The sequence below is a fragment of the Stegastes partitus genome, unplaced genomic scaffold (assembly GCF_000690725.1).
Source record: "Stegastes partitus isolate 25-593 unplaced genomic scaffold, Stegastes_partitus-1.0.2 Scaffold3, whole genome shotgun sequence".
NCBI classification, from domain to species: domain Eukaryota; kingdom Metazoa; phylum Chordata; class Actinopteri; family Pomacentridae; genus Stegastes; species Stegastes partitus.
In genome coordinates this window covers 2,110,139-2,136,218 of record NW_007577734.1, presented here as the reverse complement: position 1 = coordinate 2,136,218, position 26,080 = coordinate 2,110,139, and the positions used below count along the sequence as shown (strand labels likewise).

General features: G+C 43.2%; 1 protein-coding gene across 1 annotated transcript in view; it reads right to left on the bottom strand.

Moving 5' to 3' along the window:
- LOC103354217 (ephrin type-A receptor 6-like) overlaps positions 1-26,080 on the bottom strand; it is a 182,946-nt gene that overhangs the window by 134,682 nt on the left and 22,184 nt on the right. The window contains exon 3 of the mRNA XM_008277521.1: positions 8,799-9,462. Coding sequence (XP_008275743.1) covers positions 8,799-9,462 — 664 coding nt within the window. The remainder of the gene's footprint in view (positions 1-8,798; positions 9,463-26,080) is intronic.

Sequence of the window (26,080 nt, the reverse complement as noted above, 5' to 3'; positions counted from 1 at the left end):
CACCTACGGACAATTTACAATCACCAATTAACCTCAACATGTTTTTGGACTGTGTGGGAGGAAGCCGGAGAACCCGGAGAGAACCCACGCTGCACGGGGAGAACATGGAGACTCCACGCAGAAAGATCCCGGGTGTCGTCACCGGGACACGAACCGGTGATCTTCTAGCTGTGAGGTGACGGTGCTAACCACTTGAACTGTTCTCAGCGTTTCAGCTTTTATCTAAAGCTTGCACCAGTTAATAGAAGAAGCAACAGACAACATTGAACAATTTCTGATTGACGTGCTGCAGCAGCCAGAGGATAGGAAAGCAGGTTAGTCTGGATGTCACAAGATAATCTTGGAAACCGGACTCTAATTTGGACGCTTGACAAGGCTGCACCACCCAGACGGGGACATCGATGTTTAAGAGGTCCCTGATCTCCATGTCAGCCTTCACCATCCCCTCATCACACATCAACAAGACTAAACTACAACATCTTCCAGCAGGAGCTCACGTTTAGTTTAACGCTCCCAGCTGTTTGTAGGACTCCTTCCTCAGAGTTTATCAAAAACCTGCAGCATCAAGCAGCAGGAGAATCTTCATGAGCGTCCTCCAAGCGAGACAGATGTGTGCATTTACACATGTGACACAAGAGTGGTACCTCCATTAATTACTTACAACTACAAATTACCCACAACACAGAGAAAGAACCGATGAGGATCAGATGTCAGGCCACACCGCTTCCCTTCTTCACTTCAGTCACTTAGAGTCACAGTTTATCAGTTCTGAGCTCCAATACAGCTGTCTGGATATCTTTATTTACTCCTAATAAAAGTCTGATCTTTACACTAAGGTCAACAATATGTTTCTTCTATGTCAGGTGTTTAAGTGATGAAAACACAACGAGCTCTCTTCATACAGTGAATTGCGTGTTGTTTGGTGTGTAGGAGCAAACTGAATATGACCTGCACTCCATTTACAAACAGCACACTTACATGCATGTCCAGATATATTTCAAGCTATAAGAAATAATGTGTTGATATGGCATAGCTACAGCTTGCCAAACTACAAATATACTTTAATCATAGCACATAAGCAGCAAAGCTACTGTGCATTAGTTGGCTGAATTGTTTGACATCCCATAATAACCGTACACAGACACGCATACATACAGACGCTGAACTTTTAGTAACTATTCACACTAGGGTCGTACTTGCATGTTGACCCTTTCCAGTCGCCATATGCATGCATATTAGACAGAAAAATAAAGGTAGTTTATAACCAGGACATTTTAGTTGCTCTATAAAATGTTCCCTTATGTGAATATAGAAACAACCAAACTGCTACGGGGCAGACTGTCTAAAACAATGTGGTAGTTCCACAGTCCAAAGGACAACATTTACCTCCATATGTCACGAAAAGTATGGAGACAAATATATCCACTGTGATAAATTGGCTGCTTTGCAAAATCAGCTCCTGCTTTCTCCCTCATTTGGCTCCTTTCACAGCGAATGTGCATCAGCTTAGCAGAATCTCTACTTACGAGGCTACGTTTCACCCTATAAGGCGATCTTAGTCACAATTAGCAACAAAACCTCATGGATACGTGATGCAACATGATGAAATTAGACAGTGAAATGGCTCAACGGTAGGAACTGACACGAACATGCTGAAATCCTGCATGGGCTGGAGAGTGGAAGTGTCAGCGGGTTGTATACCCTCCATGAGATAAACTTTGTGCTAAATGAGAAGCATTATCACCTATTTACAGCTGGGCTCCATCCTTTCTAGTTCAAGAAGTAGTCATCACAGTAGAGGAAATAATTACACAAGACAAGTCAGCTGCTTTTTACTGAAGCTCCCTGGATGAACATGACTGACACTGACTGAGAATCTACACTAGTCTTTGTTAAATATAGCAACGAGTACAAGCAGCTGTTGACCACTCTGCTCCTTACTTTTTATGTCCATCATGCATGAAACAAATCCTATGATGAGCCCTTCCACCTGTAAACCTGCAGTGCAGTTAAATACAGAACAAACCAAAGGAACCAGTCGTAGCAACCTGCAGGGTGGTGCTTCCAGTCTCATTCATCTTTTTCAGATTGGGTTTCTTCGTCTCACATGTATGGCTGAACTACTCTAATATTACAAATGGAGCTCTTGCGTTAGTTCAGACAGGCACGGCGTCAGGGCGTCAACAGGCCCTTTTCTGTCCAATCGTTCACTACAGAAGTCCAGCCCACCCACTGAACTGCTTTATAACAGGCAGCGTTCATTCATTCATTCATTCATTCATTCATTCATTCATTCATTCATTCACTCTGCTCCACCAGCCTCCTGCAGGTTATAAAACTCAGTGTTGGACATTTGTTCCTACCTTCTGATCATGCCCGGTGCGTGCCGATTTGTCTTTAAAGTAAGCGGCGTAAGTCATCGTGAACTTTTGATCTGCTTCGGCTACTTCGGTTCTTAACTTCAAATCCACATGAGAAAACTTTTGGTGTCTCATCCCGTCAGTCCACCAACTCCAGCTTCTCCGTGAATATCCAGATTTAACCACCTCCAGCTCCTGAAGTCCTCACACCAAACCTCCCCTCATCATGTCTTCTCCAGGCGTCCACCAGCTTCTCCTCTAAACACCATGAACTCTAATTCAAGCTCAGCAATTAGCACCTGTTACCTGCCCTACAGCTTCGAGGTTCAAGCCCGCTGTCTCCGCCCACTAAAGTGACATCATAGTAATCCACCTGAGCACCCTGCAGCTCCAGCGCCCCCTGCTGGTGTGGCCCTTCTCCTCCAGCCTCACCTCTGTAGCCACACACTGGCAGGTAATGACAACAGTCTAGTTAAACTCTATTTACTTCATTTGAATCAGGCTGTGGAGGAAAAGTCTTGATGGTCGTGTTGAAATATCTGTTCTTCTTAAGAGCATGATTCAAGGCTATAAAATATTACGACTGTGTGCACAAATTCAAAGGAAATGCGACATGCATGTTGCTACACACAGGCTAAATTCATTACATTTCCATTTAATCTCAAGGTGACTCTGCTCATCTGCTCATTTCGGGAGTGTAGGTTTGAAGGTTTGAGATCTCAGGGACTGTTTCTGTCGTGTCAGATCGTTCCAGAGCATCACTCGAGCAGAGTCACACAAATGCATGTCATTCTGAAATAAAGGGTTAAATCTGAACTTGGGTAGCGTGCAGTAGTTTTACCATGTTTGAGCAGAATCGTAGGTGAGCTGGTTTGATTGAGCCTCAGTGAGCAGGGAGGGGCGAAAGCAGAAAGACAAGAACTTCATAGATCTGATGAGTTTTTAGGGGTTCAGTCCATGACCAGAGAGGAGCTTTAACACAACCTGCTCCGATGTTATTTAGAAAAAAAAGTCCTCTCTACCCAAATGCTCCTACCGTCTAATATTCAAACTGCAGAGTGGGGTTATAGATTATTTATTTGTGGAGATCAAATTAATGTAATTAGAATTTGATGTGTTACTGCTACTTGCAGATCAGCGGAAAAGTGTGAAATCATTATCAGGACGGTGCGTCGCATCACCTGCATGCTCATGCCGTCGCAGGGCACAAAATTAAGCAAGAAACAGATCAACTGAAATGCTAATGCTTAAATTGCTAACCATTAAAAACACCACAGGGTGGATTAACTTGTGCATCACAATATCCAGGCAGAAGGCTTTGCTATAAATCAACCGCCGTCTCGTTGGAGTCGTGTGATAATAATGTGAAGATGAATATTTTAGGCTCATAAACACACGGGTAATTGCAGATGAAAGTCTGGAGGCAATCTGCAGCCCTCCAAGCCTTAATTCAGGAAAATGTGAAACCGACCTTATGAAATAATGTAAGAGAAAAAGAACAAGTAAAAAAAGAAATTTTGTGGTGAAATGAGGAGGTTGCCGGCCTGCACTCGTGGAGGAGCACAGAAAGCAGGAAGGAGTTATTGTCAGCTGCTAGATTGGAGGAACATCAGCCTCAAAGCAGCACACAGACACTCCAAACTTATCCAGGAAATGGACAGAGGATTAAAACACTACTGTGTCCAAATGCACTTGGTTTGACACAGAGAAAAAGGTTTTTTTTTGGCTGTAGCTGGATGGAGAGCATGTCCTTTATTCTTACCTCAGTGGAGCTAAAGCTTCTATTCAGACTTCAGACAGCTCATCTTTTCTCCGGGATGAATAAAAGTAACTGGGGAGTGATTGTCAAATATCTGTGTTGGTCTTGTGTTAGGGGTTATCTAGGGAAAAGAATTTAAAATATAAAATTATCAGCATAACTATTTATAAGACCCGAACAAAAATAAAGTCACAGGGAGAACTTTGGGAATCTGATGCACCCTTTAATCCTCCGTTAAACATTTTGGAAACCGTCATCGTTTCTTTATCTTCACATGCTTTACATCCAGACTCGAGGCTTTAACCTGTGTGATTTACAGCCGCCACATAAATTATCAATAACGGCATTTCACTAAAATCACAGCCCACTCAAAGCTGTCATTTCTGCCGCCTGGTCAAGCAGCCGTAGCATTTAAAAGACCAGCTGGTTGTAAACTGGGGATTGAAGCTTTGGCTTAGACCGCCACCTCAGTCTTCTCTTTCAATGCCCAAGGTGCACCAGTGGTACTTTGTGCAGAGGTTTTTAATAACGAAGCCTGTTTGATCCCTGGAACAATGAACAGGAGCTGCATTTCAGGGCTGACATTGCAGTAAAATGCCATCACATTGCCCAAAGGGCTAAACTTAACCCAACTGTGAAATCTGCTTTCGAGAGAGCAACGGGCGGAGGAGAAAGAAAGAAGAGGAGGAGGAAAGGAAGAAGGAAGTGATTTTGAATTATTGTAGTCTGTTGGGGCCACCGGGATGCTGACAGGTAGGCAGGCTGTGGTCATTGTAGCTTCAACCTCTGACCTCTTTGATGGATATGATGTGACAAAACTGCCTTTTAAGATAAGATAAACTTTGTTGATCCCTCACTGGGGAAATGGACTCGTTATAGCAGCTGGATACAGAGAAAGCATGAAAGAAGCAGGACAAGAACTACAAAAGGACAATAAGGCTAAAAAATAAAGTTAGAATAAAGGAGGTAACACACCAGGCATGATGAATCTACCAATGGATGTGTGTATATAGATGACATAGTGAGTTTACATGAACACGTCTGCACATGTTCGGCATGGAGGCTAACGTACCCACAGTTCTGTTACTGCAGTCAAAGATGCTATTGGGGGAAAGACTCGTTGTTAAAAATGATGCTATTACACATGAAGAGCTGTGAGACAACAGTATTGTGTTGACTGATCTGAAAGAGCTGTAGAGAGAGAACACAGTTTTCCATTCTGTTGTTGGGTTGTATGGCGGCGAACTTTGATTGTTTACGAAGAGCTATAGAGAGAAAACCAGCGTGAAGAGACACTGTGGCACCGGAAGAGCTGCAAGGAGACGAACACGGCGTTAGATGATGCTGCTGCAAACTGGAGGAGCTGTGGCAGGAAAATAACGTGATTAAGCGATGCTATTGACTCGGAAGATACGGGAAAACCAAACGGGGTTAAATGATTGTTGCACATGAGAGGCTGTGAAGAGAAACGACAGCGTTAAACATGTTAAAGAGTCCGACTGCAGAGGAAACAAAGGACCTACGGTAACGTTCCCTCTTACATGTTGCTGAAGAAGCTGCTTAAGACGGACTTTAGAGACAGCAAACAACTTTAAATTTAATCGGTGAATACTGCAGCACCTCTGGCTATTTGAATGCTGCCTGCAGTACGTTAACACACTGCGCTTTTCAAATGTTTTAATATGCTGCGCCCGATTGATTTTGTGGTGCTATGTTGCCGAACACTCATTTGCAGGTCCATAAGGCATGAGACACAGCTGAAAGACACGGGGCAGACAGCAGGGATGCACCACATCATGCCCTTATCTCTGGGATAAAGAATAAGCCTGCAAATCCATCCCAAACTGTCTCAAAAGCAAATTGACTTTGCCATCTGTTTTACCCAAAGTCTTCGCGAGCGAATTTATCCACCTTTCGCTAAGCTTGTTCTGTCACGCAATTAATGCACAGGAATGGAGAAATTATATTAAAAGAACAGACGTGAAAGACAGAGCCGTTTTTGTAAAAGTCGGGCTCTAATCACAGCTGCAGTTTCACCCCTGGCCTGTTGATTGCGATGCAGCTGCAAGTGCAGCTGGGAAGCCACGCCGACCTGTGTCACAAGATGAATCGTAATCAACTGCACAAGGACATCTGGGTCCGGATGGTGGGAGAAAACCAGTCTTGAAATCATTTTTCACAACAGCACTAAGCAAAAGCTGCGGTTTGTGGTGATGCAGGATGGACGGATCGCTTCCTGAAAGGGAACAGAAATGCACTTTGCCATTCAGTTTGTGCCAATGCTTCCATCTAGCGCACATCTAGTTCAGTTTGGTGAAAACTCACTCGGTACACTTTCTCAATCAAGTCCGAGTAAATGTCATAAAGTCGGATGCAGAAAGTTTCGGTTGGTGTCCAGCAGCTAGGACTTTCAGCGCCGGTGTTTTCCTTCGTGTAAGATTTAAATATTTAAAGGAATTGTTAAAGTTAGCTCTTTGTAACACTGTATGGTTGTTGTTATCTATTAATCAGGATTATTAGATTCAGTCAGTGAATTGTGTGTAATTAAATTCTATCTCCAACACTTCACAGTAAACACATTAGGCCCCTTATAGATGAGAGATATAGGCACCGCGAGTCGTGTATCTGTTGACCTGGCATCAGGCCTTCACTCGGTTTGAAGAGAAGCTGCATTGAAGCGTCTTGAAGGTAGCCCTCCCAGTGAGTGGTGCTGCCGGCGATAACCCAAAGCTCATATCAGAGAGCTGAGGATCAAACCGCTACCGAGCCAGCTGAGGTAATCTGTCACACCGAGGTGGCCGGTGGGACAACGGGCGGCGGACTACTGATATATACGGCAACATACCTCCACGCATGCCTCGTCACAGTCACACACACACACGCACACACACACACACACACACACACGCAGCCATTTCTCTGTGTATATAAATCACCCAGATACGCTGCAAAATATACTTCAGCACAAGCATGCGGCAACAGCGTTCGATCCTTAAGCTCCTCTGAAAAATGCGTGGATTCGCTTAAATATTGGACGCAGCACTATGTTTCACACTATCATACTGTTTTATGTTCCCAACCCTATACATTACAAAGATAAACACAACAAGATCACCGTGTTTGGGTCTTAAATCACGAGCAAAGATGGACGAAAACTCAGCAGCAGAGACGCACTAAAATACTTTTGTCCTGGAAACAATTTGGGAGAATCTGAACGGGAGCAAGCGTTGGGCTTTCTTCTACATCTAGATAACATTGTGTGCTGTTTGTGTTATCATAGAAAGCCCGGTCGCTATCTTGCATACACGCTAACCAGAGTTACTGCAGAGTTTATCTTGCAAAAACATTTTTTTTTTGTTGTAATTCCTGCAGTAGCGAAAAGGCCAAAAAAGAGTAAAGTTCATAAAAGAAGGACGACGCAATTAATGTGAAAGAACAAGTTTGGTTAAAGAAAACAGAAGAAGTTATCGGACTGACTAGACAAGCTTCATATTGCATGCATGTGTGACATGAAGACAGCATCAGGGAAGCTCTGTGATGCCACATTAACGATCCCAAACACGCCAAACCTCTCACATTATCTCAGCTTAATCTCCAGAGAGTTAGCAGCTAGTAATAACGGTGGGAGAGAAGGCAAATGACAGATAAGTGATGAGGGGGAATGAAGGCGGGAGATGAAATTGAAAAAGAAAAAAGAAAAAAGAAACTACATTATTTTGCGAATCTTTGAAGTACGGCAGCGCAGCAGAAAGACTGAGCGTATACCTGGACTCCCCGGGCTTGTAGGAAGACGGACAGTCGTGACAGAATGATAAAGATTCTGTATTTTCCTTTTTTCTAACTGTTGTATGCATTGTTAAAACGAAGGAGATGGAAATAAAGTCCTGCGGATATTGTATCAGCCACTTCATCTATCCACATCACTTATCTGTTTGACTGGTGGATGCATCGATACTCGTGTCATATAGACCAAATAAGAAATTGACTTCCTGGCCGGGGTTGATGTATCACGCTGAATGTCTTGCCATGTTGATGAGAGATTATGTGAATAAATGAAGCAGCCAAGAGATTGTGAACGATAAAAGGAGGAAATATGCGCTGTAGACGGTGTACAAGGGAGGGAGGCATACGAGAAAAGATAAAATATAGGTGCGTGGTGTTTACGGTAGTGGATGTTCCTCCTGCTTGACAGCCGCAATACGCCGCAGTTTTCAGACAGCAAATAGTTCTAGAAATTAATGTTTCCCTCAGTTACAGGTTGAAAAAAAGAAAAAAGATCTACTGCCAATTTGCTTTGCTATGAGGTGAATTCTGAGGTTTAGCATCATTCTGACCACTTGAGCAATGAGCAGGAAGCGATTAATTCATTGTGAGGGCAAATTACAGCTGTTTGGTTTGCACATGAGTTGGGAAAAGCTGCCAGGAGACAAACAGCAACGACACAACCTCGACATCTTCAACTAAATACCACAGGTCACGTTAAAGCTGCAGGTTGGTGCTCTTACAAAGCTATAAGCCAAAGCATTTAACTGGAAAGGTTCACATGACCTTCAACCAGGACCAGCTTCTCCAACAAATGTTTTGGAAGACTCGAGATAGAATTCCTTAAGGTTCATGGATGCTACATTTAGGACAACAAAAAGCAAAGTAAATGACAAAAAATAGTTTGAAAAACTCACCAACACATGAACCGTCGATCTCCTCGTAGCCCACGCTGCAGACGCATCTTCCCAGAGGAACCAACCAGTCCCCATCGGCTCCACAAAACAGCTTCGGTGTGTCTCTTTCTTCTGCGTGGTCGATGCACGCCCCCCTCACCTCCACCAGCGAGGAGGAGTCCACGCGAGGCACCGTGTCCGGAAACGAGGCCAGGTTCCTCAGCGTGAACGGACACTTCTTATAGTAAACCCTCACCGACACCAGCGCGATGCAGGCGCCGATGTCCTGGAACGCCAGGTAGAAGCCCTTCCTGGTCATGGGTCCCACCTCGCGCACCTCCGTGTTGAGCTTGAGGATGCGATCTCCGAGGTCCATCTGAGTGAAGCTCTCGTCGGCGGCGATGGTGTCGATCTTGGTGTACTGCGCCGGCTTGAACTTGACGCCGTGAGCCTCATCCGTCTCGTGGTAGAAGAGGTTGAAGGTCTCCTTGCAGGTGCCAGACACCCAGGGGATGGAGTTGCAGTCGCGCAACGTGAAGCGAAGCTCCACGTAGATCTTTTGGGCGGCTTGTCGAGAGATCCAGTTGGAGCGAAGCCAGTTGTTCTGGTTGGGCTCCATCACGTTGCAGACCTGGAACGTGTGGATGGGTCGGTTGTGCTCGTCCATCTCTGTGATGGCGTCCCACTAAAGCAGGAGAGCAGGGGAGGAGGATAGGGAAGAGGAGAGCAGGAGGGAGAAGCAAAGAAATTAATTAAACGATAAGGCCAGAAATCTAAAAGCCCACGAGCCGCGCTGTGAGGTGACAGTATTCAATAGAACAGTGATGGACAGAATGAACGACATCCTGATAGTCATGGCTTAAAATGATTAAAGGAAACACCGTGGTGTCATTCAAATCCAGAAAACTCAACCCATTCACAGCATGAATTCAATCTGATTACAATCTCCTGGCTTCTGCCGATCATACGTCTGTGTGGTTAGCCAGAAATACCATCAGTGGAAAGCTCAGTGAAGGCCTCAAACAGAGGAGAAATGATCCTCTGAGGAGCATGAACATGTTAGAGGAGGAGTTTGATATTTCTTGTACACAACTCTAGCCTGAAGGTATCTCCTGTGGAAGGTTCAGAATGTCATTATAAACATCAGGGTTCATCCTCTGGTGACTATCCAACCATCCATCCATCATCTATACACCGCTTAATCCTCACTAAGGGGGGCTGGAGTCTAGCCCAGCCGACTCAGGGTGAAGGCAGGTTCACCTGGACAGGTAACCAGTCTATCACAGGGCTACACTTAGAGACAGACAACCAAGCACACTCACATTCACACCTAAGGACAATTTAGAATCACCAATTAACCTCAGCATGTTTCTGGACTGTGGGAGGAAGCCGGAGAACCCGGAGAGAACCCACGCTGCACGGGGACTCCATGCAGAAAGATCCCAGGGGATCTTCTAGCTCGGAGCCACCTTGCAGCCCCTCTGGTGACTAGTCACAGAATATACATATGTTAAATCTTACCTCTAAATAACTTGCTATATATGTAACTAAAGGTCAATTTCTACCCCTCCAGGCCTTGCTTCGGTCACAAAACAACATCATTACCAAACTAACAATCTGTTTTCCTCTCATTCCTGGAGGTCTGGAGGCAGGTTTTCTCTCTGAGTGATGCCTGACTACAGCTGCCTAGTCATCAGCTCTGCAGCTCCCAGGTCACGTGATCGGGGAGCACGGCGGCTTTGCAGGGTCATTAGGTTACCTGTCCCCATGTTGATGGGAAAGAAGTTAATGGGGGTTTTTAGCCTCCTGGTCCTGCGCCGCTCCCTGGTTTTATTAGAGTGGGGACCGGCTACATGGGCGACCCCAAAATCACCCAACATCGACCTCCAAGAATGAAATTACCTGCCTGGGAAAAAAAAAGGGCTCTCAAATCACTTTGCCTACAATGCAGCATCCGAGGCTCCACAAGCTGCAGAGCTGCTTTATATTTAGACTGATATTCAGAGCATTTTGCTGCGTATGGGGCATATTTTTTAGCTATTACTACCTCTGCTGCTGCTAATATAAGTTCATATGCGTTCTACTAGAGATGCAACTTTCTATAATAGAATATATAAAAACATTCTGACTTATTTTAAAGCACAACATGCAGGAAACATTAACATAAATACACACAGTTCAGACTTCAAAAGGCCAAACTGCAATAAGCCCTGCTCGCTATCACAATGCAGACTGCACACCTGTCTGCTCGTGACGTCGGGTGACCAAGGCTACGTTTTAAGCTATTAATTACCAACCGACGCGTTCACATAACTCTGTGTTTAAAAGCAAACCGACGACAACACACAGAGCTCACATTCCTGCTCTCAGGCCTGGGAGGAGAGATCCCCGTTCTAATTAATGGCTGGAAAACAACTCGTTTGTGGGCAAACACAATCCAGAGACGTGTGATAGAGCTGCTGGTTAATTTACCAATACTATTTGCCTGATAAGCGCGCACATTTAATAAGCTGTTTTTCACTTAGCTAAATATTACCTCTTGATGAGAGTAGTAATCAAAGCCTAATGTTTGCTTTCACATACTCATTATCCTTTTTAATAACATGTTCTAATTCAATCATCCAAAGACTACAGGCTTTAATCTCCTCTTCCCCCAAGGTATAATTGTAGCATTAAAGTCAAACAAATTGATTTTGATTAGATGTGATGTTGCCCATCACAGGTGCACAGTAAACTCGAGACTAAAGTCTTTGGGTGGAATATGTCGCTGTGTAGAGTTTAAGCAAAAATAAATAAATGAAATTAAAAAAAACAGCAAAGAAGGAGATTGTACTTCTACTCCATCCAGCTTTCCACATTAATGTTACCAATATAGTAATAACATAATAAAACCATATATAATTACAATGATATGAGATTATTCTATTAACACTACATATCTTTTTCAAAACTCGTGTAAATAATTCAACATTTTGGGAAATATGCTTTCTTGTTTTGATCAGAAGATTCAAACCTCTCTCTCTCTCTCTCTGTCTGGTAAATATGAAGCTCCTGCCAGAAGCTTGTTAGCTTAATTTATCACAAAGAGCTGAGATGGGCGGAAACCAGTTTGGCTCTGGTGAAGGGTGACCAGAACCACCTACCAGCATCTCTGAAGCTCACTGATGAACCTGTGAAGTCTCACTTGTTCATGACGCCGCTGTCTGGAAGGTGTTTTAGTCTCCGCATCCAACTGTGAATATATTATATATCTTCCAAAATAAAAGCTATTTTTTTAAGCTTTGCTTCTTAGAAATCAGAAGTTTTCCCTCAGCACAATTTATTTAAGCTCTCGATTATACTTTTTTTTTGACAGGAACAGAGCAAAAACAACCATCGTTTCAGGACATCATCTGGATGCGCTCACACTTCTTGTTGCATTAACGTGGCCCCACTACTAGAAGATTCACATTTTTTATGGTACATAAAGTCCCTCTAATGGACCCTTAGCGACTACATTGTAATGATAGCGCAAACGTATGTTTTTGAGGTACTTTAAACGGCCTGGTACATGATCACAGAACCACGGCAGATATTATATTCACACACTGTTATCACGACTGCTGGGTGGAAAATATATGCAGCACGCTGGAAGCCCACGTTCAAGCCCACCACCATCTAACATGTCTGTACTATTATAGTTATCTGAGCAGAAACTGTTCAACATTAAGCACCAACAACATACATATCTTTTTGAACTGTAATCTTTACTCATCTTTCTAAGTGCACACTGAACTTTTCTTTAATTCGTATTTTTCTGTGACTTGTATTCAGCACACTGATGCTCGGCTCGGTCTGCCCGTGAAACCTGCTCCAGCGTTGAAACGTGCTGATTCAATCCACCCTTCGGGCCTTTCCAATCTGATCTGACCACTTAGTCAGCTGTTGACCTGCAGAGGTGTGTTTGTAGGAAGAAAGACGCATCAGCACACTCGAGCTCAAAGGCTTTCTCTCAACGACGGTAAGCGCCGCGGCTCGGAGGGTCGGCGAAGAAACAGATACTACACGAGAAAATACTGTGTCTTAGCCTGAAAAGAAAAGCGCTTGACATTCCCACATTACAGACTCGGGAATTGAAAAAGGTCATCATGAAAATGTATGGAAACAAGTAGAAGCGTGTCTTTGTTGGAGGTGCTGACAAAGTGAGGTGATAATAAAGGTTAAGGGCTATTGTGTAGCTCAGGGCTTAAACAAGGAGCGTTTCTGTCTCTGAAACGTGTCCCGGGGTTAGAAGAAAGAACTGAGAGAAAGAAGGAGGAGGAGATTCATAGAATGAAGAATTAATTAATAGTTTATTATCACATCTGGCACATCCAGTCCTTTCTCAACATTAACTTGAAAACCTTCCCGTTCCCTCATCTGGAAGCCCTGGTCTGGTAACTGGTACTGGATAACCAGTATGCCTTTAATTCAAACACTGAGCCACAGTCTAAACAGTGGTTTTAATTTTTCTATATGAGTAAGTACAGCTCTCCGCAATTAGTAGAAAACACAGGTTTCCTCGTGGCTTTATATTTACAGCCATATTCTTGCAATGTGACAGTCAAAATATATATTTTCCAATAATTTCTTGAATCTAAAATGGTTCTGACCCGGTGCTAGAGCTTTCAAACTTCAACACAAAGACAACATTACACTCGTCACATCAATATTTTTGCATTTTTCTGTGTATTTGTCTGGATTCTTCCACCAAAGACAATACATATTTTCAGCTAAACGCAGGACAACATGCTAAAGATTAGCACGATAATTGATGTAATGCTAAAAGTTAAGTGCTTAACTTGAACTCGTTCTACGACATTTGCTAAAGGGCAGCCGAGCAAACCGCTGAACCCTGAACGGAGCAGTGGCCATAACGAGCAACTACAGTGTTTGCGTATTTAATCGTGTGACTGCCAGAGACGGGAGCTAAAACCTTTACATGCACACGCTGCAAGGTCAGACGTAGCCCTCAGTCTGTCTGCCCAGGACACGTTCATAGAGCATCAAGGCTCTTTTGTCTGCTCTGAAGGGATCGAGAGCAGCAGCTAAAATCTTGGTATAAAATTAAGTGCATTCCTCCCATTGACTGGATTCTTTAATAGCACGGTGCTGAATGAGAGACACGAGAAAAGAAATAAAGAAAGCAGGAGGCAGAAAAACAGAAAGCGAGTGGACAGCTGTGCTCAACAAACAGCTTTCATCAGAGGATACAAGAGAATTACTAAAGTTAGGAGGCAATTAAATGAGCTTAAATGCCAGTGTAGATAAACCCCAGCGTCCAGTGACAGAGAGATTGAGGCAGCACAATCAGATTGATTCGTCTCAAAGGGGTAAAACGATCCAGTGTGATAGCGACGCATTGCTGCCTGAATCCCGACTAAACACCATTCACAGCTGATCTAAAGGCCTCCAGGACTTTTAAGCTGCCTGATAATGTCAAGCAGCTATAGAGTGGCATCACTTTCAAATAACTGTCTCCAGCTTTGCGTTTACAAAGCCGAGAATCCAGCTTTTCTTACACTGACTTGCAAAAAAAAAGAAACGAAATGTGATTTTTCTCACTCGACTTCAAAATAAAAGGCAAATTTGGGCGACAGCGTCACAGTTTTAGGTCAAAGTCTGCTGTCCGCTTACCCACTGCAGTCCAATTAGGCCACTTCTTTTGTGTGAGTGCTGCTGATTTGCAATCTCAGGACAGACTCATTTCTTTTTCAAAGTGGAAAACTTTAAGTAGAGCCTTGCCTGGACACCTCACTACCTTGCCATCCAGCCTTAACATGCATAATTGAAAAATGGTCAGAAAATGTGTTTGATTGATTGCAGCCTGAAACCAAGGCCTTTATGGTCCATGTCTCTCACCCATGCAGGACAGCCAGTCATTTTACAGGCTCCTCGCCCCGGGGTGAGCTTCTTTTATTAACACTGTGAAAGGCAGAGCCCTACTGAGATCTGCACTTTTAACTATAGTGTCATAACCCACTCGGCTCGTCTTCAATTGAAATTAAACATTTAGCGATCCTAAACATTCCCACCACTTGGCCGGGTCTGAGGCCGTAAAGACAAAGAATTAAACACAATTTAAAAGTCAAATGTCCCTCTGTGTGAATGACGGCGTGTTATGACCCACCAGGAAAGAATTAATAATTATATTACTGACAGTGCGGCAGGTTAGAGAGCGAGGCTGTAAAAGGTTTACAGTTAAACTAGCAGGAGATCTGTGATCACAGTGGAACAGAGGATTTCTTTTGTAGATTTGGCTGACACAGTTACAATCCTCCCCTAAAAAAGCTGAAATTTGACATTCAACTAAGACATGCATATGTACAATCTATTAACATTCCTTAATTTGGATTATTTTGTGGGGAATCACCTGCAAGTTGGGAGTCAGTTTTAGTGTTTATCATGTGACTGGTATGAGAGAAAATAAGACTTGGCATCTATATAACAGTTTTTTATATTTAAAAATCAGTTCTGATATGAATAAATGTCTCTTTCTTTATTCTGAACATAATGCAAGTTAATCCGTTGACTGTTTTAAATTATTTTGTTGATCTCTCTTGTCCACTTTAGCGGCTGGTTGCTGGTAGGGCCACTAATAGCTATTTTACTATTGACTAATGTCCATCCATCCATCATCTCTACACCTTAGTCCTCATGAGGGTCGCTGGAGTCTATCCCAGCTGACTCAGGGTGAAGGCATGTTCACCTGGACAGGTAACCAGTCTATCACAGGGCTACACTTAGAGACAGACAACCAAGCACACTCGCATTCACACCTACGGACAATTTACAATCACCAATTAACCTCAGCATGTTTCTGGACTGTGGGAGGAAGCCGGAGAACCCGGAGAGAACCCACGCTGCACGGGGAGAACATGGAGACTCTACGCAGAAAGATCCCGGGTGTCCTCACCGGGACACGAACCTTGTAGCTGTGAGGCGACGGTGCTAACCACTGAGCCACTGTGCAGCCCTGAAACTCCCACATGATCACAGAAAATTTAAAAAAAATGGTTTTGCAAAATTCCAAGAGAACTCAAGTTTTCTATTTGAGGGAAAAGGTTCAGTCTGTATATTAAACAAAGTGGGACACATATTTTACAAGCTGAAGCAACTCCTTCTCTCCTTATTTAGTAACTTTTCTATGATCTCTGAAATATAACTGAAGCAGCAGCTTGGAAGTGACAGCTGGTTACCATTTAGTGTCAATGGGCTGCGCTTCAGTTGCTGTTTCACAATCATTCTACCGTCCGACAGCAGAAACAGAAAGATATCTAAACGAGAACAGCTTTGTTGGGCTGTTTTAAAAAGCAGTTTATGTGAGCACAGAGAGGAGGAGAGAAGCAAACAGAAATAAAGTGTTTATCCTCTATAGATGTTCATGTACTGCACTGTGCTGCTGTGGTCCGCCATCAAAACTCTCCTCTTTGTTCTGTGATTGCTTTAAATACTGTCATAGATGGAAGCCTTTGGAAGCTTTTAGTTTAGCTGCAACATTTATGTAAAACCTTTGACAATTACCCTAAAAACGTTGGTCTGAATTAACTGAAGTGAAAAACAAAAGATGCATCACTTAGTAATAGAGCTGTCGATGGATTTCTAACATCATCAGTTGAGTCAGATTCAGGGAAGACAGAGCAAAAAAATAGCGATCCATGCATCACACTGATGGAGCTTTCCAAAGAGTCAGAAGTATTAAACAAGTTCCTGAGAGCTGAGAGTGATACTTTTAAAACTCTGTGTGCTGCTTGCTGCTAACAAGCAGTCATCAGATGCATCACAGAGCCGCTGAGACAGATTTGTAAAGCAGGTGGCTCTGTTAGCCTGGGACCGGGCCGGGGCACAGCTATTTTAGTGGGAGCAGGAAACAACAGGAGTGAAAAGCTACTCTTGTGTCATTCTCTAATTTGGATTTTCTCTCCTGATCGTATATTCACAATCTGCTCTGAGCATACCGCGCGCTGCAGAAAGACAGCCAGGCAGATTTTACTGTGTGCAGTTAGCAAGGCTACTGCACACTTTGTCAGTGCAAACAAACCGAGTTGTGGGAGTAAATGGTCGCCGGAGATAAAACCAGCAGCTGGTAAATAAATGCCATGAGACAGTGTCTATGCATGTGTAGAATAAACAAAATTCCCCAAAGCGACTGATGAGCACGCAACTGGATTCGGTAGCAGAGAAGCAGACACGCACCGGCTCGACTCCAAGGACGCCCGGCGCACAGTTCGGCTGTATGATGTATTTTAATTAGGTAACCAGTATAAACAGGATGAGCACATTTAAGGATGCTGAAATGCAGCAGGCGTTTTTGTGTGTTTAACTTGTGCACCTTATCGTTCAGTGAAGCTCAGCAACCGTTTTAGAATTAAAATGTCCTATTAGACCCAACTGAATATCAATATTTCACAGTTGAGTCGCAGGTGTCCGTCTGGGACACAAACTATAATAAAAATAAAAATGTCCCGTTGCCTCGCCCACTCTACACAGAGCAGGACTGGACTGTGTTGGCTACACACTGCGCCGTGATGGGGTACATCGAGGCCTCGGCTCTGAATTAAAGCAAAGATAAAGACTTGAAGAAACTGGTGGAAATACAGCCACAGCTAGCGGTACATAGTGAACTCATTTCTTCCACCCGTTCTTCTGTTTCCTGCCTCCACCCAAATGTTTCCCGGCTGCACATATATAACATTATTAACTTGTGATATTACCATTTCTGGCTGATACCGATATCTGATATTTCTGATATCACCGATAACCGATATTAGTGATGTCGATATTCAATTTTTGTTCACACCGAAAAATCAGTACAAGTCAGCAGTGAAGCCCAAATTAGACCACACAGTCTTCTTCATTACAAAACAAAAGTAAAACATGTTTAACCATATTTAAGTCCAGGACCACTTCAGTAAAAACATCTGTGAAATAGCAGCGATATCAAACGTAGAGACGAAGGCGCTGATGTTAGACAAGTATCGGCTAAATTTGTTCATCAGACCGATATATCGGTAAAAACACTGATATCGGCCGATATCGACGTGGTCGCCGATATATCGTGCATCCCTACTATTCACTCAAGTTAATGTGCGGGGGGGAATTTGCATCTCCAACACTGTTGAGGCTGCACCGGGCAAGATCTTGGCAATTTAGGGTGCATATGCTTTTCTCCAATATTACAATTTAATGTCAGCAAATAATTAAGCTGAATTTTACTTTTTTTACCAAAATGCCTGAAGTCTTTCCTCCGTCTTCTTGTTTTACTATTCCTCTGTTGCTTCTCACTATCACTGTTTCTTCTCTTTCCCATGTCTGTCCTCTGCTCTCGTCCACCTCCATCCACCTGATTACCTGACGGACTTTCTATCTCTGTCTTCTCCGCACACTCTGTCTCTCGTGTGCTTCGCCAGAGTTGCCGCTGACACTCGGATTGAGAGATTTTTATTTAATCCTGAGCCTCCCCCTGTGATGGATGAAAGAACACCACCTGCACCTCCCTCCCACACACACACACACACACACACACACACACATGACAGTAATAGTTATTAGGGAGATGGATGAAGAGTCTGCGCTCGCGGGGGAACTTCACGCCAGCTCGTTGACGTTATGAGCGAAGAACGATGAGAAGAAAGTAAAACAACAAAAACTTAGTGAACAAAAGAATAAAAAGAGGGTGTGAAGGAGAATTAAGTCTGTTCTTCACAAATATTTAGAACTTATGAATATTAATGAGAACTTCCTGGAAATTGTGACGATAACACGTGTGAATAAAGTTTTTTTTTTACATTCAAAGCCCCTCATTAACACCAACGTCTCTTTCACTCACTAACAAACTTACATTTGCATGATATTTAACAGTTTTCCCTTTTTTGCAGAAGTAGGAGGAGGAAAAAAGGATTTTTTCGAAGAACAAGCTTAACTGAAATGATATTTAAATGACCACCTGCACTCCCTCAAAATTCACACCAAATGTCCTTGTGTGTGTGTGTGTGTGTGTGTGTGTGTGTGTACGATCAGAAAAGTGTGTGTGTTTGCGCATCAGAAGTTGGTCTGCAGAGGGCTCATTACAGACAAGTGCGGCTTAAGTTGGGGGATTCCGTCGATATCTGGCAACCTCGGTCGAGTCACTGTGTTTAACTGAGTGTCAACAGGAAAATCAATACTTTGATTGGAGAATTATGGAAATGGATTTTCACTGTGTACTTTAGGATAGCCAATTAAATTACTGCGGGCGTGATATTGGCAGAGCTTGACACCGAATAAAAACCTGCGTAACAATACCGAACATGTCAGAAAATCTCTCGTATTGACACCTCGGATAAATGAGAGAGACACAATATTTTGCGTATGACAGCCTGGTGGCGGAGCTATTTATCACGCCTGCATAATCGATAATGACAATGTTTAGTTTGCACCGCGGTGGCTCTGATGATCTTTCTTTCCTTTTCAACGTCTACGTCGAGGTTTACGGGCCAGGTTGGTGCAAAATCTGCTTTTAACCTTGAGACTGTTGGTTTGCAGCGAGTTTCATTAAGCTACAGTAAACACAGCTTCTAACTATTTTCCAGTTAAAGGATCATTTCTGTTTTAAATGATTAGTCTTCATGTGATGTTACATAAAGCTCTGTGGTATTAATAAGGAGGAGATGGAATAACACCGCTTTCCACGAGTGTTGGAAAAGTTGCAGCAGCAGAAACTCCAATCTAATCTAATTGCAACACAGGGGAAGGAGGCTTTTTTTTTTTTCTTCCAAGTTTGTTCTTACCTCCAAGCCCTGTGGTTGTCTCACACATGCCAATGAAGAACAGGAAATTCATCCCCATGAGTGTGTTTTCACTCGGTTGTAGAGATCGGAGCTCAGAAAGGCAGAAAAGCCGCCACCGTCCTCGGTTACGACACCAACACCTGACGAGGAAAACAGTCTGCTGGACGCCTTCCATCATCCACAACACACATCGCTACCTACAGGATGTATTTGCAGCAGATTCACCAAATATGAGTGTTTCCACAAACAACATATGTGAGTGTTTGCAAATGACAGAAAAAGAAACTGAGACATGAGCGTGGCAGCCAATCAGAGTAAGAGCTTTGGGTCGTATGTAGAACCAGTATTTCTAGACATATTTGACTTATTATTTAGGGTTTTTTTGTTAGTTTTTTTCCACTTAATTTTATTTTTACTCACTATTTAGTCAGGTTATGCAACTAAACTACTTAGTTAAGCTAATTTAAAGATTATCCATCCATCCATCCATCCATTATTTATCCACCATTTAATCCTCCTCACTAGGGTCGCAGGGAGCTGGAGTCTATCCCAGCTGACTCAGGGTGAAGGCAGGTTCACCTGGACAGGTAACCAGTCTATTCACACCTACGGACAATTTAGAATCACCAATTAACCTCAGCATGTTTCTGGACCTTGTGGGAGGAAGTCGGAGAACCTGGAGAGAACCCACGCTGCACGGGGAGAACATGGAGACTCCACGGTGTCCTCACCGGGACACGAACCGGCGACCTTCTAGCTGCGAGGCAACAATGCTAACCACCGAGCCACCTTGCAGCCCTATTTAAAGATCATGATTTGGGTTAAGCTTCACTCTTTTCACATGTGCACCTGCATTTTCTGGTCACCTGTGTCAAAACACTACTTTTCTGATAAGCTTTCCGTGCACCTATTGGCTTTGCCTTTAAGAATTGACCACTGTTATCATTTTGCTATTTGATATGGAGGAAGCTGAACCCTGAAACTGGAGGCGCTTGCACTGGTAACACACAACACAGCACACGAGGCTTGTGTGAGCAGCGTGGTGGTCAGAATCTGGCTCTGATCCGCCTGCAGTGAGCCGACATGAGGGAGCAAAAGAGGAAAACATTAGCTGTGCATGTTTACCATATACAGCAATGCATTCCATTGAAATCAATACGTCGGTTGTTTTAGGCATCATAGGATCATAATCGTTGTTAATGTGAATGCACATTTATTACCATTTATTACCAGCTGATAAGAAATTTAGAGAGAAACTAATGAGGCTACATTTGAAGTGATTTGTGTGCAGAGGAGCAGAAAGCAAGAGTTCAGTCTTCCTCTGACAAAGCAGCCGATATCATCTTTCACCAGAACGATAGATTCTTTGACGTGCTTCTGACTAAACTGCCTTTAGACCTTTTTATTAGTTTTTTTTTTTGTCAAACACAATAAAAAAAAACAGGCGGTTGTTGATGCGCTGACGGGTCGATTCCTGCTGCGAGCTTCTTAAAATAGATGTTTGTTAAAAAAAACAACAAACTCGTGAATAAATTCTGCAGATTTTGCCCTTTCTAAGAATCTTTTAATCTTGTTGATTTTTGTGGTGAAATCAAACCGTGACGCTGCTGCCAACCTGCATCGAGCTGATTTTTTTGCCAAGCTAGCGACAGCACTGCAGAGCTACACGATTCGTAAGAGGTTATTTCACATGGATGTCTATCTTGTAAAAGTAAAGATTCAATGAACAGTCCCCGAGCTGTATTATTTGGCTTCGCCGCCACAAATAAGTGCTAAAAAAAAAAATCAGAAATATAATGAATCTTGTTCTGCAACCAGAGATCTGCTTAGAATTTGTAAATTGACCGGGTTCTTCTTGGATATCTGTTTGTTTGGCCGTGTTCTTTAGGGAGAGATTAATCAATTAAAATCAAGTAGGACCCAGATTACTCTTTCACACACTCTCACACACACACACACACACACAGTATCCCATTGCCCGTCAACAACACACCCCTAAATCAATAGGAGCAAGTGAACAGCGGTGAGCAAATGAAATCCAAAGACCCTGTGCTCCTCTCATTCCTGCATCCATCACAGCGGACGGGTGGCCAGCAGGGTGGAGTCCAGAGCGCCCATCCGTCATCCCCCCGTGGCGCTCTCGCAAAGTGACACCCGGTTGGTCACGGCCAAGTCAAAGGCGGCTAACGGCGATAGAGACGGGGTTCAAACGGTGCGGCGTTCTCGGGACAGAATGCCGGACTCGCGTGTGGAGGTTAGTTTCTTTGTGCTTCCGAAAGTCAACGAAACACACCTAAACGACGGAGATGAAGTGTTTCCTCCAGGAAGTATTCTGGTCATGGTGCTAAAGCCTCTGAAAATTAATGGCAACCAGTGAGAGCAAGACTAATAAAATTCTGTTAAGTGCTTGTTCCCCTGAGGCACATTTGATTGCAGGTTTAACAGACTGTTGAATAAAATCCCCTCCTACTTGACTGGACTGATTCCTTCCTCGGTGAGACGTTGACACCATAAAAATGCGGCGATACCAACCGGCTGTGGTTAGCGAGGCCGTTTACTGAAAGCAAACCCGAAGCTCAGTTTTGATATAAACTTTTTTAAAAAACGCACACGGTTCCGCTTTAACAACACGGTTTGCACGAGCAATACTAAAGAGGAAAAAAACAGAAGCTCCAGCAAACTGAGTAAACCGTCACAACACTGGGATCTGCTGGAAGACAGACCAAGGCAAACAAAACAGCTCCCTGCTTAAAGAAAACAGCTTAGGTTATTACACTTTCTGCCCTCCGTGTCACTGTGGACAATCTTTTAAGAGTACGCCCGTATACACTTGTTTGAAGTAAACAACAAAATGTTATGTTGGGGCACCGAGGGCGCAGAACAAAGACGAGATAGAAGCCTCACATTCCTACACGTATTAGAAAATGCCAGCGTTTGAAATATTCACCAGAAGCGAGACAATAGAGAAGAGAGAAAGTGAAAGAGGGAGGAGAAGGAGAGGCTTATGTGACAACTACTCCACTACCCAGCGCCGTGATGAGAGCCATCCATCAAGCTTTTATTGATTCCCACATAATACAGCTCATCTATACAAAACGAATTTGCCTTGTAAAGTCACATATATATTTTCCGTAAAAAAGACAGTGGAGTAGCTGATGATGAATGTCACTGTTGTAATGAAAAATAATAAAATAACAGTGTCACTTTACATGGAGATGGGACGGGCAGAGCAGCATCCTCAGACGTTCAACACGTTTGACTCTCCCGCCTCCCTGCGCCAGTGGTGTCTTATATTTAATTTAGCGCTAGCTGTTGCAGTAATGCATTTATGTCATTGGGTACAGTATAATATCTTTTACAGTTATGGCCTCTGGAGGAGGTCCCGATCTATCACGCAGCCATAGATCACTCTTCCTGCTGTTGTGTTAAATCAATCAAGGCTGGCACTAATGGATGCAAAGCTTTACCTTTTACCCTTTGTTGCCGTGGAAGGAGGCAAATTAGTATTTTGACAAGCTTCATTCCTGGAAGTCAAAGAGATTTGAAACTGTCCTTAAAGAAAAAAGACAAACCCGAGACCAGAGTTGTAGCTAAACCTGGTCTCTGAAGTGATCCTCACTGCTGCACTAATTTGTATTTTTACTAATATTTCGCTCGTTTTTATTGTACTTATTACGCTGGGTTACAAAAAAGTACTTTTTTAAGGTGTCGAGGATTTTTTAACTGATTTAGGACATTTTTTGCTGAATCCAAAAATGAAATCTGCTTTTTCTGTATCAGGTCAGGTTTTTATGCCAACTCCATTTTAAAAAATCAATTTTACCACTAAATCGATAAAATTTTTTGACATTAACGATTGATTTATTTTAGTATTTCTCATATGACATTGGATTTTAGAGGAAATTTTTCATTTTCTAAATCTTTTTTATAAGCTAAATGATCCACAAGTTGATGAGCGTAAACATTTATAAAGGTAAATACAAGTAAACTGCATGTTTCATAAAATTTTGACCTCACTGAGCAAAACCAGAATAATATTTAGATTTAACACATTACAACTGTCCAAAATCAGCTCAAAAAACTTAGACCAGTGTTATTTATTCAGCTTTTACTTTGAAAAAACGGGACCTGAGTACAAATTTCGTACCACAAACATGTGACTGTGAGCTGATACGACAAATAAAGTTCCTTGAATCCTTGAATCCTTGAATCAGGTCAGGGCAGCATCAGCTTCACGTTGAGGTTACGATAATGTGATGGGCAGATTTTGTAAAAAAAAAAATCCCTCATATCACCAAAATCTCCAAATAATCAAAACCATTTCTTCCATTGCAGCAGCAGCAGCAGGACGACATGTTATTTAATTAGAAAGCTGATTATGTGTTTTTGGTAAATTAACAAACACAATCTCAGCGTTCGAGTCGTCAGGTAAGAGCGCCATCAAGCCCTCATGTAATGTCTTTCATCCAATTAGAACTACGAAGCCTATTTGGAGCTAAATGTTGTCTTCAACCCGAATCAGATTTTTGTTTTTTTGCACATGAAAACTGCCAAATCTAACATTATCACCAACATAAAATAGAGCAAAATCACCGCAGTCTTCAAAACCCCACACGCCAGCAGAAAGCCCTACCTATCCGCCGGATCGACGCCGGTTAAGGGTGTGAACCTTGTCGCCTTTCAACCTCCTCTCCTCCAGCTCATTTGCCTAAACGGTGATATGTCAGCGCCCCTCCGCACACACTGAGTCTTTCTCATCTGAGCTGACACAGACCAGAGACCTTTCTTTCTTTTCTTTTCTTTTTTTTTTTTTTCTGCCCCCCTCCACCAGCTCAGACAAACTATGCGTGGGAAAACAGGGGGAAAAGAGCTTGTCGTTTTACATATCTATTTTTGCCAGAGAGGCAGGCAGGCAGTCTGGAATGTCAATGTGTGGCTCAGCAGCCTCTGACTGATGTGAGATCACAGTGACGGCTGCACACAGCGGTACAACCGACACACACACACACACACACACACACACACACACACTTTGCCAGTGGGTGAGGTAGCAGGGTGCAGCCATAGACGGCTTAGATAAGAGCAGGTCACCCAGGTAGAGGAAAGCTGCTGTACAGACAAACTACTGTCTATCTGGAGCATTAATTCAGCGTTGAGTTGCACTCCCGCTACAGACAGATCCAACAGAACGTTATCGGGAGCTGCTGCTATAGTGCTTTCTTTTATGAGTCCTAAATAAATAAGAGGTTTCCGTGAGACTTTCATTCCTGAGCACCCCCGAGCCTAATTAGCAGACCTTTTCAAAACAATTCTTTGTGGGGAAATATCTTCAGATCGGCTCTCCAAACTGATGAGTCGGACGCCGGGCCCCCTAACTGGTGTCAATTTTAGCCAAACACTGGAGTCAATGATAAAGACAACTCTGACATTTCAAACTGTAGGAAAGGTCACCGCTATCTCATTCTTTCTTATCTCTTTCTCTCAGTCCCAATTCAATTAAATTCAAATCTGCTTTATTGGTCTGACACACAGGGGGAACCTTTGTAGCAGAAACATTACTGTATTGATTGAGTTGCAGTAATGTTTCGCCGCCATCTGGTGCCGTTGATGGATGTAAGATGTGATGAAACCAACAAAGTTGTTTCCAGCAAAGTCAATAAAAACGCGATCCTCGTGTCAAAGAGGATCAACGCCGGAGCGGCAATTTGCAGCGGAGGTGAAGGCTCTGTTTGCTCTTACATGTGCTGCTTCCCTCGACTTGTTGCTTTCTTCTCTCTTGAATGAATTAAACAACAACTCATCACAGCCTCATAAAAAAAAAAAACCCCGTTAAAAGACTCATTGGATAACGACTTTCAATGAAAGCTCTGAAAAATTAATATCTCAAGAGTGTACCTGAGTTTAGCATTATTATACGAAGCGGTGATTAAACGGAGGCAATAAAGTACCTGCGCAATCCGGAGGAACGTAATGAATATCACTTCAATTGCAGTGTTTTATTTAGTTAATTACACTATCCTCCCTGTGCAGACGTACGGGGATGAAACACAGACAAACACACCCACAACAAGCCTCTCGCCTGTTTTCACAGTCTGCTGCTCTTTGTTAAGAAGAGGCTGTCAGAGAGACAGAGAGGGAGAGAGAGGGGCGAGAAGAGAGAGGTAGAGACAATAAAAAATAAAAAGGAGGAGAGAGAGATATCAAGAGGACGGGGAAGGGGAAGACGAACACCAGACAGTAGGGCCGAACAGAGGCGAAGGATGCTGCACTGTGGTGTGTGAGGATCATGCAAATGTGTGTTTCTGCAGCTTGAAGGCCAAATATTCTCTCAGAAGAAACATTTAGCAGAAGACAAACTGCAAGCAATGTTTTCAGTTAAAGATTGAGGCTTAAGATGAGAACAGGAAGGTTAGCTTAAATGCTAAATGGGCTGCACTTATATAGCACCACTCGAAGCGCTTTACAATTCATACACCAGTGGCGACAGAGCTGCCATGCAAGGTGCTGCCTGCCATT